This window comes from Lactuca virosa, chromosome 8, assembly GCF_052849685.1.
Source record: "Lactuca virosa cultivar CGN04683 chromosome 8, Lactuca_virosa_CGN04683_v6, whole genome shotgun sequence".
In the NCBI taxonomy this organism is placed as follows: Eukaryota; Viridiplantae; Streptophyta; class Magnoliopsida; order Asterales; family Asteraceae; genus Lactuca; species Lactuca virosa.
In genome coordinates this window covers 347,825,229-347,843,397 of record NC_136433.1, presented here as the reverse complement: position 1 = coordinate 347,843,397, position 18,169 = coordinate 347,825,229, and the positions used below count along the sequence as shown (strand labels likewise).

At 42.6% G+C, this 18,169-nt stretch overlaps 1 protein-coding gene across 1 annotated transcript; it reads right to left on the bottom strand.

Moving 5' to 3' along the window:
* Window positions 1-278: 278 nt before the first annotated feature.
* Window positions 279-921, bottom strand: LOC145132565 (ubiquitin-ribosomal protein eS31 fusion protein). The gene has a single exon (XM_079067403.1). It carries the CDS (start codon window positions 866-868, stop codon window positions 407-409), a length of 462 nt encoding a protein of 153 aa, XP_078923529.1. The 5' UTR covers window positions 869-921; the 3' UTR covers window positions 279-406.
* Between the last annotated feature and the right edge of the window lie 17,248 nt (window positions 922-18,169).

Below are 18,169 nucleotides of genomic sequence, written 5' to 3'. Positions count from 1 at the left end.
AACATTTTCACCTCTATCGAATATATTGGTATATTTGTAAAATCTGTGAAGAATTGAAAAAATAATTAGCTACTTATATGTTATATCATTCTTCTGCTTATTGGTGAAAGCTTTAGCTTTACCAAAAAACTCTGGTAGAAAGCTCTACAAGCAAAATATGTTGAAATAACTATCGAATATGTACGCAAAGTATAGTCTTAGCATATAATCAAATGCTTTAAGGTAGTGATACTCTAAACCCCTAGTAGAGCTATGGATAACCAATAATCTATTCAATATCAATAGAAGAAAGCATTCAAATTAAGTAAAAAAAAAACATCATTATCCATTTTTAATCAAAATAACCACAAAAATTCAGAAATGTCATCCATAACATATAAAAAGTACTTATCTAATTCAATTAACCTCAAGCTTTCTGGTAGACGTAGGTAAGTCCGCATTTGCCGCAGTAGTGCCTATCGAAATGATTGGCCATGAAAGTTCCAGCACCACACTCAGCATTCGGGCACTCTTTCCTCAACCTCTGCACCTTACCGGAATCATCAACCTTGTAGAACTGCAACACGCTCAGTTTCACCTTCTTGTGCTTGTGCTTGATCTTCTTGGGTTTCGTGTATGTCTTCTTCTTGCGCTTCTTTGCGCCACCACGGAGACGGAGGACCAAGTGGAGAGTCGACTCCTTCTGGATGTTGTAGTCGGCAAGTGTTCTACCGTCTTCAAGCTGCTTTCCGGCGAAGATGAGTCGCTGTTGGTCCGGTGGAATGCCTTCCTTGTCTTGGATCTTAGCCTTCACATTGTCGATCGTATCGGAGGATTCAACCTCCAAGGTGATCGTCTTACCCGTTAGGGTTTTCACGAAGATCTGCATTTCGCCGATTTGTGATGGAGATACGGTGATTAGGGTTTGAAAGAAGGGGAATGAGAGGTTCTTATAGTATTAGGGTTTCAGTGTGCGGGTAGCTTGTTCGGGTCGGGTCATACCGAGTTGCGATAAGTGATAACTAAAATACGGGTCTCAAACTCTTATTGGGGCTTTTCAGTGGATAATGATCAAGAAACCCAATTGTGATTTAGGCTCGTAGTTAACAAATGGACTTTTAGCTATTTCCTTATAAATTTAAAAGCCCCATTATTTATAAGTGAACAAAGTGATGTCAATTATTTTTTTTTTAGTTTTTGGCGGCCAGGAGTCGGGATCGATTTTGGACGGTTTTTTTTTAAGGGTTGTTTGATTGTTGTCTTATCGGGTCCGGTCAGACAAAAAGGTCTGATCCGGCCCAGTCAGTTTGTTTACTATGGATAAAAAAATCACTTACTCGGTCCATTGATATCTGACCCGGTCATTAAAAAATAAATAAATTTAAAAAAAGTTGACCAAGACAACACATTTTATTTACCCTCATGTGTCATTTTCCTTGTCTATCCCTAGTCCCGTTCTTCCTTCAGCCTCCCACTCAGTTCCTTTCAGATTCTCCCATATGTGTGAGGATAGTCGGTTCATCACTGGGAATGTTGTCCATCCACTTGTTCTTTCTTTTTTTTCTGGTGATTTGAAGTTATGATGATGTACGATTCTTCGTATACGACTTAGTTGATGCATATCGAAGAGATTGATTTCCTACTGAATCCGTTTTTGGTTTCGGAACTTCCGCTTATCAGGTATGTGCTCTTAATTTATTCATTTGATGTGTCTGTAGAATCGAATTGGACAACAAATTTGTCTGTAGAATCAAATTATACGACGAATTTGCCCCAAAAATCATTAAAAAAAAGGACCACTTATGTAACATCCATAAAATACGGTCCAAAATTTAATTTTAAACCATTAAATAAAACCATAGTTATCAAACCATTCCATCAAAACATGAGTCAAAGTATTTCAAAACATTATTATTAGAGTTTCCAAATCAAAACATCAGAGTAAACATCCCAGACTAAACATCATGGTGTGTGCAATGCAGTCATCCCGAGCTCTTCTCTTTGCAATTGGAAGTACCTGAAACCAAAACTGAAAACTGTAAGCACGAAACTTAGTGAGTTCCCCGTACTACCACATATTATACACATAATCAAATAAGATGGGCCCCCGCCCGACCTTCCTCGGGCCCGCCCGACATCAGGCTCTACCTGGCATCAGGCCCCGCCTGGCATCAAGCCCCACTCGGTATACATATATGTTTCTCCCAGGCCCCGCTTGTCACTAGGCCTCACCCGCTATACACATACAAACAATATCATATAGTCATACTAGCACATAAAGAATCATACATAGTACTATATGTTCCAGTCCTAAGGCCTCGCCTATCATGGGCCCCGCCCCTACTCTGCTAATGATGATATATAGAACCCCGTCCACACTCAGCTAGTGATGAGATACGGGACCCCTCCTACACTCACCTCCCTACCAGGCACATACAAGTATCACTTAGACAACAAGTATAATCAAACATATAAACATTCCTCGAGCACCGCCCGACATCGGACCTTAGTCCGGAAAACATATAAGCATTCATCGGGCACCGCCCGGCATCAGACTGTAATCCGAAAAGCATATAACCACAGACACATGCAAGAATCACGAAGACATCAAGCATACATATAAACATTCCTCGGGTCCCGCCCGGCATCAGACCGTAATCCGGAAAGCATATAAACATACATCGGGCACCGCCCGACATCGGACCTTAGTCCGGAATACATACAGTCATAAATATGGGCCGTCATTGGTGCCTTCGACCCGTTCAAACAGGAGGAAACTCACCTCGCCAAGCTGAATCTTACGGATAATCTTCTGGCTGCTAGCCGGCAGATCCCCCAACTGCTGATCTCTCGACTCCCCGAGCTACTGATCATCATATAAACTAGTTAAGTTCAGGATTCTCATAACTTAACCATAAGTCCTCACTGGGGTAAAAGACCATTCTACCCCTCACATACTCTTATCCCAAACTAAACTCTACTCAACCCTTGGCCCAAAAAAGATAAACACGCCTACAAGGCCCAATATATGGCCCAATTTCCAATTGGGCCCAATCCCTTCACATGGGCCTCAACCTAAGGTCCAATAATGCTTCTCTAGTCCAAGGGTTTAATCCTAGATGGCCCACTAATGCCCAAAGTAGCAAAGTCCAATGAATGGCCCAAATCGAGGCCCATATGTACGAAGCCCACTCTGGTTGAGTATGCAGGGTGTACTCATATGTATGCAGTGCGTACTAGGTTTGTGACATGTACGTTATGCGTACCTGGTTGTACGCCCAACGTACTCCCCTGTTACGCTCTTTTTGCTATTAAGCACTTAATGCTTCAAACCAAGGGACCAAATCACAGATCTGAGCTCTACTTAACGTTTAAACCCATAAAGTCACTGACTTGATGACTTTGCATGCCCCAAACAAGCCCAAACTCCAAAAATTGCATTCTACTTCCATGAAAATGGTCTTAACTCTTGCATGAACCCATTAAGACCTTCAAGATGGCAATTTTCTGTCTTAGGGACTCAAATAGCACCAAGGGTGGCAACCCTAAGCCTAAGAATCGGATTTGAACCATGAAGCTGTTGGATAAGGTGTCTAAGTCCATAACTATTTCTGGTATGTACTTGACCCGACCCGGCATGGTCCATTTGGATTGCATGGCATCATGCAATTGGATAGACTAAATGAGAGAAATAACACTTGTGGTTTATTAATATATTATAAGTTCTAATATATTAATAATATTATTTAATTAGTATTGATCAAGAATCAATCTAGAATTAATTAAGTGATCAAGAAGGAGACTAATTAAATATATGGGTTGATTATGTAAATCATCCATAACTTGTATAGTGGGCTAAAAGGCTACATGGATTATCAAGTTGGGTTAAACCCATTGGATGCTCCATGGAGGCTCCATGGGAGTTACAAACCCATGGGTCATGGAAATGAAGAGTCATGTCACATTAGGGTTTACATGGTGTAGCCCTAGATGTGACACACTATATAAGGAACATGATACTCACCAAAATCGGCTACACTAAGAACAAGTGAGGGCAAGCCGATTTTTACAAGTGTTATACATTCTCAAAGTCATTCCAAGAGCATTTGGTGTTGTGTGAAACATTTGAGGCATCACACTTGGGGTGCTAGGCTCTCAAGGTTTTCAAGGAATCAAATCAACTACAAGGTATGTAATTCTAGCCATCTTTAAGTTTAAAGTTCCCCATGTATGCTAGATAGGATTATGAACCTTAGAAAAAGTATTTTGCATGTATTATAGACAAACATAGATCCAAGGTTTTCTAGGGTTGCATGTACACTTAGGAGTGTTAGAAATGCTCAAAACCCATCAGTGGTATCAGAGCCTAGGCTTATTTGTTGATATTTGACGCAAATAGTGAAAAAAGTCGATTTTCTTGTTGTCTGCATGATGAACTTGTCGAGTCCATGGGGAGGACTCGCCGAGTCCATGACTAAACTCATCCTACTCGTCGAGTAGGTTCATGCACTCGACGAGTAGGAGCCTCAGAATGCAGATTTTCGACTTTTGCTGCTGGAAATGGACTAGAAACATTACCCTAAACTGTTTTGGTGTTATTAAACTTGTTTTAGATGGTGTAATGATTGTTCTAATCCATTTACAATGGCTAATATCAAAATTACATGATTATATGTGTTCATATGTTCTTGAAATTTTGATATGATTAATTCATGTTCTTATGAGTTCTTGATAGATCATAGGAATTACTTGTTTAATGCTGAATTCATGATCTCTATGTGTTTTAATGGAGTCCATAAATTGTTCTCAAGTTATGGATAACCAAAAGTCTCTTTGTATTAATTCCATTAAAAGAACACACAAGTTACAAAAATGAAGAGTCTTCATTTTAATAACTCATAATTTATGAATTGAAAGGTTTTGTAAAGTTACAAAACTTGCCCTCAAGTTTTGGAACATGTAAAGTCATCTTAATAAACTTTAGTTCCAACCCCTAGAATTTTAAAAGTTAAAATTCAATCCTTATACTTTATAATATTATAAGTTTAAATATATATATATATATATATATATATATATATATATATATATATATATATATATATATATATATATGTATAAGATCAAGTCGTTTTACCGTTAGTAGGCCTCATTCACGAAGCCGGTCTATAAGGGGGTATAAGGTTGTTGGCAATAAAATGGCAGCTTAATGGGTGTCCACTCTCACCCACCACTTCCTTGACTGGTGGAGGGTCGTTAGTCGAACGGGTAGGACAATGACTTAAAATTCTCATTAAAAGTATAATGATTATTATAAAGTAACTAAATGTTTATAAATTCCCAATCTTAGTTACTTTAGGAAAATGTGAATAAGGTGCTAACCCATGAAATTACACTTTGCACTTTGATTAAGTTGTTAGTGGAGCGTGTGTGGTTAACCGGCACACTAACTTGGGCTTAACAAGGTAGGCAAAGGGTGACTTAAGGTTTGTCATAGGTCGGTGGAGCGCGTGTGGTTAACCGGCACATCGATTAAGTGAAAAACATTAAGGGTACCAAGTAATTTGCATGGTTACTTCACACCTTGTTTTGTGATCCTCGGTATCCCAATCACAAAACATGAAGGGCACACTCGAGATTGAAACATGACATTGAAAAAGTTCAATGAATCTCAAAAGAATCTAGGAGTTTCCATAAAACCTAATAATTTATATTTCGTTTTCATGGTGGAAATTGGTGAATCGTTATTCACCTACCTTTCAAATATGTTTTAGCTTAGATTACGGCATCCCTCTTCTAAGTTATAATATATTGTGATTGGATCCTAGCCTTAATATTACACTTGGGTGTTTTATTAAGGACTATCCTTACATCTAAACTAAACTTGTCTTTTCTTCTTTTCAGATGTCTTCCAACAATGCTACTCCTGGCTCAAACCCTACTGGCTCCTTCTCTCTCATGAACCTTTGTGGGAGAGTCATCTTTGATGGATCCAACTTTACTGATTGGATCAGAAACATCAGGATGGTCACTCGATACGAGAACAAAGAATATGTTCTCGATAAGGAGCTTAAGGTACCCGAGCCAACTGCTACTCCTGAGGAGTTTGCTGAATATGAGGCACATGAAAGAGATGCTACCAAAGTGGCATGCATCATGATGGCCACTATGACAGCCGAGCTCCAAAAGTCCTATGAGGACTACTATCCTTTTGAGATGCACCAAGATTTGATGGACCGCTACCATCAGAGTGCTCGTCAAGAGCAATATGAAATCATCTCCTCCATGATAACAACCCGAATGAAAGATAGTGAACCCATCACTGGCCACATGCAGAAAATGCAGAGATTTGTGGACCGTTTGATGAAGCTGAATGTGAACTTCCCAGAGGAGTTAGCAATAGATATTATTTTTCACTCCTTACCATCGTGTTATGATCAATTCCGCATGACATACCACATGAACAAGGAAGAAGTCACCCTCAGCAAACTTCAAGGACTCCTGAAGACCGCAGAATCAGGTCTTAAAGGTAAGTCGGTTGTTACCACTCCTACTCCTACTCCAAACTCCGCACCTGTCCTGGCAATCGGGAAAGGTAGAGGGAAGAAGAGGAAGAACCCTTCGAAGGGTACCAAGGGTAAGACCCTTGATGGCTCCTCTTCAAGCGGAACCAAGAAAGGTTTCGTCACTCTTTCTGCTGACCCAAAAGAGGTTGAATGCTTCTATTGCCATGAAAAGGCACACTGGAAGCAGAACTGCCCGAAGTACCAGCAAGACTTGAAGGATGGGAAAGTGAAACCCAACCATGCAGGTATTTACACTATATTAACTAATAACTCACCTTATTCTAACTCTTGGGTACTTGATACCGGTTGTGGTATTCATATTTGTTCTGATTTGCAGGGACTAAGAAGAAGTGAGAATGTGGAGTATGGAAAGATAAACTTGATCATGGGGAATAGGAAAGTCTCACCTATCACCAAGATTGGAGGTTATACTTTGTTGCTAAGTAGTGGGTTTACTTTAGATTTGAATAAATGTTGTTATTCGCCTGAAATGGCAAGAAATGTTATTTCCTTTCATGCTTTGTACAAACAAGGTTTTACCTTTTCTTTTGATAATGAAGTTGGTGGAATAAATGCTTTCTTTAATAATGTGTTTTATTTTAAAGCATTACCTTGTGATGGTGTGTATGAAGCTGTGTCTGTTATAGATAATTTAGGAAATAATGTGTTGTGTATTGATTCTACTAATGATAATAACTTGGATAAAGCATCATTGTGGCATTGTCGTCTTGGACATGTAAGCAAGAAACGCATAGGCCAACTCCAAAAGGATGGAGTCTTGGAATCATTTGACCTAAGGTCAGATGATAGTTGTGAATCATCCTTACTTGGAAAAATGACAAAGTCACCCTTCACATGTTCTTGTGCTAGGGGTGAAGGTTTGTTGGATCTAGTGCACACAGATGTGTGTGGACCCTTCAAAACTGCCACAAGGGATGCTAATCGTTATTATGTGACTTTTACAGATGATTATAGTAGATATGGATATGTCTGCTTAATCAAGCATAAGTCAGAGACTTTCGATAAGTTTAAAGAGTTTAAACAAGAAGTAGAGAATCAATTGGGCAGAAACATTAAGATGCTTCGATCCGATCGTGGTGGTGAGTATCTTAGTACAGAGTTCCTCGACTATCTTAGAGAATGTGGGGTTGTATCACAACTGACACCTCCCAGGACACCACAGTTGAATGGTGTAGCTGAGAGGCGTAATCGAACCCTGTTGGACATGGTTCGTTCCATGATGAGTCGAGCTTCACTACCAATCTCATTCTGGGGGTATGCCTTAGAGACTGCCGCCCATATCCTTAATCTGGTCCCTACAAAGAAGGTTGCCAAAACACCTCATGAGATGTGGACTGGAAAAGTTCCTAGTCTAGCCCACATCAAGATTTGGGGTTGCAAAGCTTTCGTGAGATGTGAGACTCACGACAAGCTAGAACCTCGAAGTGAGAGGTGTATTTTCATCGGCTACCCACAGAAATCCTTTGGTTACCTCTTCTACAGACCCAGTGAGAATGTGGTCTTTGTAGCAAGGAGCGGTGTCTTTCGAGCGAGAGAGTTCATAAGCCAAGGAAACAGTGGGAGGCAAATTGACCTCGAAGAAATTCAGGAGTCAAGTGGTGAAGGAACCTCAAACCCTAGCAGTCAACTTGAGGAGGAAACTCTTGTTGATCCAATTGACGAGTCTGTACCTCCGAGGTGTTCCACGAGAGTTAGGAATGCACCTGAGCACTACTATGGTTTCCATATTACTGCGGAAGGTGAGACACTTATCAGTGATGAGACATTGGTAAGTCTGGATGAACCTAACAGCTATGCGGAAGCCATGGCAGGCCCCGAGTCTACTAAATGGAAAGAGGCAATGGACAGCGAGATACAGTCCATGTATGACAATCAAGTCTGGAACTTGGTTGACAGTGTACCAGGTCGTAAGACAGTAGGGTGCAAATGGATCTTCAAGAAGAAGACCGACATTGATGGTAATGTACACACTTATAAGGCGCGACTGGTTGCAAAGGGCTTTTCTCAAACTCCAGGAGTTGATTATGACGAGACCTTTTCACCAGTAGCCAAGATTAAGTCTATTAGGGTATTGTTAGCCATTGCTGCATTCCATGACTATGAAATATGGCAAATGGATGTCAAAACCGCTTTCCTCAATGGAAAGTTGGCTGAGGATGTTTACATGAATCAGCCAGAGGGTTTTGTCAGCACAAAGTACCCTAATAAAGTGTGTAAGCTTGAGAAATCCATCTATGGATTAAAGCAAGCACCTCGCAGATGGAATCTTTTCTTTGATGAGAAAGTCAAAGAGTTTGGCTTTTCAAGGAGTGAAGATGAATCTTGTGTATATGTCAAGGCTAGTGGGAGTATAGTTAGTTTTTTGGTACTGTATGTGGATGACATACTACTCATAGGAAATGACATCCCAACCTTGCAGGAAGTAAAGTCCTGGCTTGGGAAGTGTTTTGCTATGAAGGATCTTGGAGAAGCTGCCTATATCCTAGGGATAAGGATTCTGAGAGACCGGAGTAAAAGACTAATTAGACTTAGTCAGAGTACATATTTGGAGAAGGTGCTGAAAAGGTTTAGCATGCAAGATTCCAAGAAATGAGAGTTACCCATCCAGAGTAATGCTAGATTAAGTAAGACCCAGAGCCCGAGTTCCGAAGTTGAGATAGCAGAAATGAGTCGAGTACCTTATGCTTTAGCTGTAGGATCGATCATGTATGCTATGACTTGTACTCGTCCTGATGTAGCCTTTGCTTTGAGCATGGTTAGCAGGTATCAGGGGAACCCTAGTAAGGCTCACTGGACTGCGGTAAAGAACATTCTCAAGTACCTGCGGAGGACTAAGGACTGGGTCCTTACCCTTGGTGGGAGTGACGACTTGAGAGTTGTAGGGTATAGTGATGCTAGCTTCCAGACTGATAGGGATAATTTCCGCTCTCAGTCGGGCTGGGTCTTTACCTTAAACGGAGGAGCAATCTCTTGGAAAAGTTCCAAGCAGGAGACAGTGGCTGATTCAACTTGCGAATCAGAGTATATAGCGGCAAGCGAGGCAGCAAAGGAGGCGATATGGCTAAAGAACTTCATTGGAGACCTTGGAGTTGTACCAGCTATAAAGGAGCCCATAGAGATTTTCTGTGATAGTGAAAGTGTTATTGCCTTAGTAAAGGAACCAAGGGATCATGGGAGATCCAAACACATTGACAGAAAATATCATTTCATCAGACATCGAATAGAAGAAGGACTCCTCGTGGCAAAGAGGGTATCATCGGATGAGAACCCGACAGATCCCCTCACGAAGGGACTGGGTAGGGTTAAGCATCTCCAGCACGCAAGGAGCATAGGGCTGAAGGATTTGAACCATGAAGCTGTTGGATAAGGTGTCTAAGTCCATAACTATTTCTGGTATGTACTTGACCCGACCCGGCATGGTCCATTTGGGTTGCATGGCATCATGCAACTGGATAGACTAAATGAGAGAAATAACACTTGTGGTTTATTAATATATTATAAGTTCTAATATATTAATAATATTATTTAATTAGTATTGATCAAGAATGAATCTAGAATTAATTAAGTGATCAAGAAGGAGACTAATTAAATATATGAGTTGATTATGTAAATCATCCATAACTTGTATAGTGGGCTAAAAGGCTACATGGATTATCAAGTTGGGTTAAACCCATTGGATGCTCCATGGAGGCTCCATGGGAGTTACAAAACCATGGGTCATGGAAATGAAGAGTCATGTCACATTAGGGTTTACATGGTGTAACCCTAGATGTGACACACTATATAAGGAACATGATACTCACCAAAATCGGCTACACTAAGAAGAAGTGAGGGCAAGCCGATTTTTACAAGTGTTATACATTCTCAAAGTCATTCCAAGAGCATTTGGTGTTGTGTGAAACATTTGAGGCATCACACTTGGGGTGCTAGGCTCTCAAGGTTTTCAAGGAATCAAATCAACTACAAGGTATGTAATTCTAGCCATCTTTAAGTTTAAAGTTCCCCATGTATGCTAGATAGGATTATGAACCTTGGAAAAAGTATTTTGCATGTATTATAGACAAACATAGATCCAAGGTTTTCTAGAGTTGCATGTACACTTAGGAGTGTTAGAAATGCTCAAAACCCATCAGAAGCTTCATCCTTGGGACCAAAAAGGTCCAAAAACCCAACACAAAAGATCTAAGGAAATAACCACCAAGTTTAAGACTTTATACCTCAAATGAGAGCCAAAACCTGGTGTAGTTCTGGATCTAAAAGCTCTATCTTCTCCAATAAGTCTTCAAGAATAAACACCTTCTTCAAAATCACAAAAATACTCTTCTAATGGCCTTCCAATATCACTCAAGTATGGATTAGGGTTTAGTAGTAGCTTCTTTAGGGTGAGAGGGAGGCTGGTCTTTGAGGCATAATGTTCCTTATATAGTGTCATACCCTAAAATTTAGGGTTTTAGTCTGAAGGGAGTTCGCCCCACGTACCTCTTAGTACCCCCGACGTACTCACAAACCACCTGCGACCATATAACTTTATACGTTGGGCGTAACCCAGCTTACGATGGACGTTCCCAGCCGGCCACGTGCATGCATCCCTTGCATGCATGGGACTTATCTGCCAAACATTTCCATTAGTTGCTAAATCTGCCAAAACATTCAAAGCGCTATAACTTCCTTATCTGAGGTCCGTTTCCAACGAACCTTACATCCACGAAAAGGTAGCGAGAAGCCCTACGCTCCTAACAACACACCCAAATCTTAAAACCTTCCGAATAAAACCCAAGACCCATAAGAGACCGAATCATCAGATTACGATTATACCCTTGGCCTCCGAAGACACTATCGAATACTTGAATCACTTATATCGTAACACCCATATCCGAAATGGGCCAAATCCTTCTTTTCCTAAGGCCCTAAACCTTATGACAACTGATGATTGGGCTGCAGCCCCTGAGCAACGAAGCACTTTCAAAACCTGGTGTTACAACTCTCCCCTACTTAAATTAGATTTCTTCCTCGAAATCTCCCCTTACTAACACCCATATCCCAACAAATGATCTGAGGAACACAACCGATGATTCTACACGTAAACAATCTTCTCAAGACAACCGAAAACCAAACCAAACTTCCATCCCGAAGAAAGCGAACTTTAAGCTTCCGCAAACCACTTCTGCCTCCCCAGAGTCTGAATCCCATGCTGGTATGTCTCCCTGACAGACTGCCCACGCATAACCATCTGCAAGACAATTATACTTGACAGAAGGCTCAGATAATCCTTCGAGTAGAAGATTCATCCTGCAACGGTTAGACTCAGACAAGAGGTATGCAACAGGGTCAAATCAATTACTCTGAGATTATTTAATCTAACTGTAAGTGACTTAGCACCTTCGATCAGCAAGCTACTCCGCATACAAGAATCCTCTCATCACTACTTTTGCCCGAACATCCTGTTGCTTCTTATCCATTGTCCGAATGAGCCAAGACCTCCCAGGTCCTAACTTATCTGTCAACTATCTAGAATACCGGATTTCCACCCGGTTGTTGAGCCAATGAACACCCTCTTAGTCGCTCCCCGCGACTTCCGAAGAAAACTTCGGGTATCGAAACTGCCCTATCCACATTGCTACTCTTGGCTCTATAAATCCTGGGATCCCCGATTCCATACCTTGACCCAACGGTCTCTGCCAGTTCCCACCTGTATTGCTATAAGCACACGGGCCTCGCCCATGGGTCTCACCCAAACCATACCACAGAGCGGCCTTGCCCACAGGTCTCATGTAACATCCCAAAAATCATGACCAAAATTTTCTTTTTAAAACATTACTAAACCATAGTATCAAATCATTTCAAACATACTAGAAGGGTTATATAACAAATCAGAGTATCTTTTCAAAACACTTTTCCATTTTATCAGAGTAGACATCCCAGGCTAAACTTCTTTGCTGTGTGTGTGTGCCATGCGATCACCCCGAGCTCTTCCCTCCGCTACCGGAAGTACCTGAAACCAAAACTGAAAACTATAAGCACGAAGCTTAGTGAGTTCCCCAACCTACCACATACCACATACCACATACATAACCACATACTGGGCCTTGCCCACTGCATCGGGCCCTGCCCGGCATCGGACCGAAGTCCGGACTAACTTGGGCCCCGCCTACTGCATCGGGCCCCGCCCGGAATCAGGCCCCGCCTGGCATCGAGCCCCGCTCGGTATACATATCTGTTCTCTTAGCCCCCGCCTGTCTCTGGGCCTCGCCCGCGACTAACAAATACAAGCATATAACATAACACATATCATAAAGCTAAACATACTCTACTGTACTACTGATCTAAGGCCTCGCCTATCTTGGGCCCCGCCCCTGTCCTGCTACTGGTGAGTCATGGAACCCCGTCCACGCTCCTGCTGATAGTGAGATACGGGCCCCCGCCCACACTCACCTCCCTCCTAACTCGGGCCTCGCCCCTGCTCTGCTACTAATGAGATATAGAACCCCGTCCATACTCAGTTAGTGATGAGATACGGGACCTCGCCCGACTCACCTCCCTACCAGGCACATACAAGTATCACAAAGACAACAAGTATAACTACACCTACACTACTGCCTCGGGTGCCACCCGACATCGGACCGAAATCCGGAACATATAAACTGCATCGGGCTAACCCCGGTAACGAATCTAAATCCAAACAAATCACAATAAGTGCCTAGGGCTAACCCCCGGGTCTTCCTGCTACACATAATCATAAGCATAAACATAATGGGTCGACATTGTGGCCGTAGACCCATGCACAAAGTGAGGAGACTCACCTCGCACTATTGAAGACTAGCTGAAACACTTTTGACTGCCAACCGACAACTTCTGAACTGCTGATCCTTCGGCTCCCCGAACTATCAATACCCAAAGTAACATTTAGACCACAATATTCCAAAAGTCAATCCAGGTCAAACTTGGTCAAAGTCAACCTCCAGTTGACTATGACTCGCCGAGTTGCTCTACCGACTCGTCGAGTCCATGCTTCTCCAACTCAATACAACCACTGATCCTACCCGTCGAGTATAGCAAGCACTCGACGGGTTCTCCTTCAGTCTTACAGTCGGTACCATCTTCAACCGACTCGCCGAGTTCATCCTTGAACTCGTCGAGTTCATCTCCCTCTTATGAATGTCCAGACTATGAATCACCGAGTTATATGAACAACTCGTCGAGTCCATCTTCATATACTAAGAAGATTGCCTTAGACTCGCCGAGTTCCTCATTGAACTCGCCGAGTACGATAATCTTCATGCCCACTATGGACCCAGACTGATTGAGTCCCATACCAACTCAACTCATACCCTTTAACAGAAGGGTTTTGGGGCAAGAAAGCAAAATGACTCGCTGAGTCCCATAAGTGACTCGCCGAGTCCCTCTATGTCTCATTCTATATAGACAATTTCTAAGCCAAACAGCTTCTCCCAAAGGTAGATCTGGGCTCCTACGATCGGTATAACACGTAAAGTCCCTGCCTTTCCTTCCATGCATGGCCTTTTAAGACTTAAAAGACCATAATAAGCCCTTAAAGCTTGCATGAGGGTTTCTAATGGCATAAAGCTTGCACCTTTATGCCTTAACCATTCTTAGGGACTCCAGATCTGAAAAGATCTTTGCTTGGGACGTCCTAATCCCACAAGAAATCATTCTTGGTCCATAAACTTCATAAAAAGGGACATAAAGAGATCTAACAAACTAGAAGTCAAGGAAGGAACTTGATTACCAAAATGAGCAGCAAATGGAGTGAATCTTCTGGATCTACTCCTTCCTCCTTGAACCTCCAACCTTCTTCTTGTTCCTCCAAGCTTCAAGAATGCTCCAAAACTCTCAAAATGACTCACAACTCAAGGGAGGCTTCTAGGGTTTTCGTTCTGGACTTGAGAGAGCATCAAGGGGGCTGATGAAGGCTATAATGTTCCTTAAATAGGGTACAAGGCCCGCATTTAGGGTTTTCCCCAAACCTGGCCAACTCGCCGAGTCAGTCTTCTGACTCGCCGAGTAGGTCACTAAACCCGCGACCAAATCGCGCTCCTACTCGTCTAGTCACCCATCTACTCGACGGGTCACTTCCTCATTTGAGGTTTTCTTCTCTTTCAAGGTCTCCTGAATTCGGGGTGTTACATCTCACCTATCTAGGGCTGTACAGGCCCAACTCTACCTCGAATCCCATCGACATATCCTTTCTTGATTTCAATCCTGTTGTGGCCTTTCCATGATCCTACGAACTGACCCACCCTGACCTAGCTTATCTGAGAGAATCTGTGAATGCTATGACTCATTCCGCATTATAACAATACTTTCCCATGTTGTCTGGCTACTGGTGAATGTTACGGCTATCCCGCAGTCTTACAACACTTTCCACGCTGTCTCAACCGCTGATTACCAAACCGAACACATCCAACGTCGAGCACACACATGACCTAACATCCCGACTAAACTCGTGTCCTGACGGGGATTCCCCATCCTGGTTTCCCAATGCCAGCTATCAAACACCAAGAAGATACGAACCCAACGTTAGGAAGTTTCCAAAACTCCCAACTCACACACTCCTCGACCCAAACAACCACTTGGGCCGTCTTCCTCCCCAGTAGGAATGAGAATTCATCCTAGTTTCACACCTACTTTTGTTCCTGGATACCTAAATGATTCTCCCCCACTTTGATACAACTAACACCTTACATCATACAAGACTGGAAGGATTCCCAATCCTTCTTACCATCCAATGATCAATCTGCTGGTACCAACGCTTACCACTGTTAGTGTTCCCAAACTAACCAATACTAAAGTAGTACAACTCTTGAAGACTAATGGAACACCTCCCGAGTTCTAATCACACTTGCTACAACTACCGCATCCTGGGAACCCACTATATAAGGAGACAATCTCGAACCACTACTCTAAGTTTCATGGTATGCAGATGGCATATAACCCAAACATAAGCAGAAAATATAACTCCAGGATACACTTACTCATACCGATGCAAGACAATAACAATAAAATCATAAATAAAAACTGATAGGAAAGAAAAAGATACACACCTGCAACATCGGAAGCCGCCCGCGCCTCCTCTGTAGTCAGCTAGAAAGCCCTGCTCCTCGCCGCAGGCGCCTCTGCCCGACCCTGACGGCCGTCGGTGATCCTCAATATCGCAGGGGCAGGTGCCATCACCTGTACCACTATAGCCAAACTCAGATATTGGGCCTTCTTGTGGCCCCGCTGACTGCAATGAAAGCAAATCAGGTCTGATCCCTGAGCAGTGGTAGCAGTACAATCCCTGCTATAATGACCGATACAGCCGTACTTGAAGCAACCAAAATCACCACCACTGCCACTCCTACACGCACCCTAGTGTGTCCTGCCACAGTGGCTACGGTCCTGATGACCCATAAATCTAGAATCTGGTACCTTGGACCTCTTGCCCGATCCTGCGGATGTCTGAACCCCGTCTGGCTTTCTCGTCCTTTCCGCCTCCAAGTCGATCTCCCTCTCTCTGGCTCGAGCGATCATATCCGCCAACGTCTTGCAGCTGGACCGGCTCACAAACTGCTTGATGTCGCTCCTCATCATCTCGTGATATCGAGCCTTCTTCATCCCCTCGTCCGCTACATACTGCGGGACAAGAAGGGCCCTCTCCCTAAACATAGCGGTGATCTCAGCCACCGTCTCTGTAGTCTGTTGGAGGTCCTGGAACTCCCGTGCTAGCTGATGCACCTCAATCACTGGTGCAAACTCGGCCCTGAACCTAACCGAGAAGTCGCTCCATGTCATCACATCAATAGTGGCATCGTCTCCAATAGCATGTCCAACCTCCTCCCACCAATCACGTGCTCTGTCCTTCAAAAGACAGGATGCGAGTCAGACCTTGTCCCCCTCAGGACACCGACTAGTACGAAAAGCGTTGGCGAGATCTGCCAACCACCGACTGCTAACAATGGGGTCCTTAGCCCCATGATAGTTTGGAGCTCCTCAAGATCTGAACTTCTGGAATGTCAATTTGCGCTCCCCCATCATGGCCGCCATCTCAGTGCGTAACTCACCCAACCTCTCATCCAAAATCTCCAGAATGCGCTCCTTGACCGTACCGAAGATCACAGGAGTCTGGTCCATGATACTGTGCGTGATCTCAGATGAAGTGAACTCCCTCATCTGATCATCGAGCTGCCCGACTCCAGAGCCCGATCCTGATCCCTCGCCCACGCCAAAACTGCCAACTGGTCTAGTGCGTAGCGTCACCATACTGAAAATACATCATAACTATCATCAGAATACTCATCATAACTCGAGGGATCATACACACTACAAGTTCCCTGGTTTCATCTCAGCCCTCCTTGAATCGAGTACGGATCCTCTGCTTTCAGTAGTACGGGCCCATACTACCTTCCACATCTATCCGTACTTTCCTCAAGAATTTCCTTGACTCCACCAAGTCCCTTTCACTACTACTTCTTTCTGCTAATCTCATCCTAGGCTTGCCCTAGGGTAATCTCCGACCCACTCTCTGCCATCAGCTGCATAAGAAGTCACTACTACCTTTCCCTAACTAGCTCTCGAATACCATTACATATTACTAAGACCAGATAATTCTTCAAATGAGAGGTCTCTCCATACAACGATTAGACTCAGACGAGAGCTGCGAAATAGGGCTAAACCTAACATTCTTAAATTATTTAGTCCTTGTAATATGTAACTTAACATATTCGTTTACTATTTAGTTAAAGATAACTAGAAATCCTAAAAGCACAAAGCAAGTAGCATTAGGGCATCGAGTAAACAAAACCAAGCATATTGTTGGGACATGAATTGTGGTTTATACTTTACTTTACATAGCTTTTAGAGTTCTCGGTCTAGGACCGAAAACACCATGAATTCGGTGGTGTTTGGACCAAAATTATTATGTGAATTCGGTTGGGCTTTGGGTTGGACCTTTGTAATTAGGTCTAGGTATATATATTGTATTGATTCAGTCGTGTTTAGAGTTAGTCATTCTAGTTGTTGATTTCAATATTTGAGAGAGGCAGAGAGAACCGAGAGACATAGAGAGTCTTATGTACTAGACTATTGATTAATATAGTGTACATTGAAGATTCAACATTGTGTTCGTATTTCATATTTACGATTTGTGTCATTCACTTGATTGGGATTCCACACCAATCTAGTGATTTGGATTGATACCTAGATCGGGGTTTTACAATTGGTATCAGAGCTTGAAAAACGGCTTAAAGCTGTTTTGGTATCAATCAGTTTTCAAAACAATCCATAAAATTTTGAAGTTTTTGGGTCTCCTTTGGCAAAATATCACCTTTGCTGCTCATAAGTGTTCATCGTGTTCTTCGTTTATTTGGAAATTGAGATCATAATCATTGATTTCGGTTTAGCCTAGGTGATTTTGGCGGCTACTAGAGTTCTTAGTTAGCAACTAGGTCAAACATCTAGTTTTCAGTCAGTCGGGGTTTCAGATTAGAGTTTTCGGTCTGACATTGTGTTCGGTCAACGAGATTTCGGTCAACAATCTTGATTTTTTGACTTTTCGGTCAAACCTAGTGGTTTTCGGTTAAATCATATACATTTCGGATTACAAT

Coding starts and splice junctions, on each gene's coding strand:
- LOC145132565 (XM_079067403.1), bottom strand. CDS start 868: ATGCAGATCTTCGTGAAAACCCTAACGGGTAAGACGATCACCTTGGAG.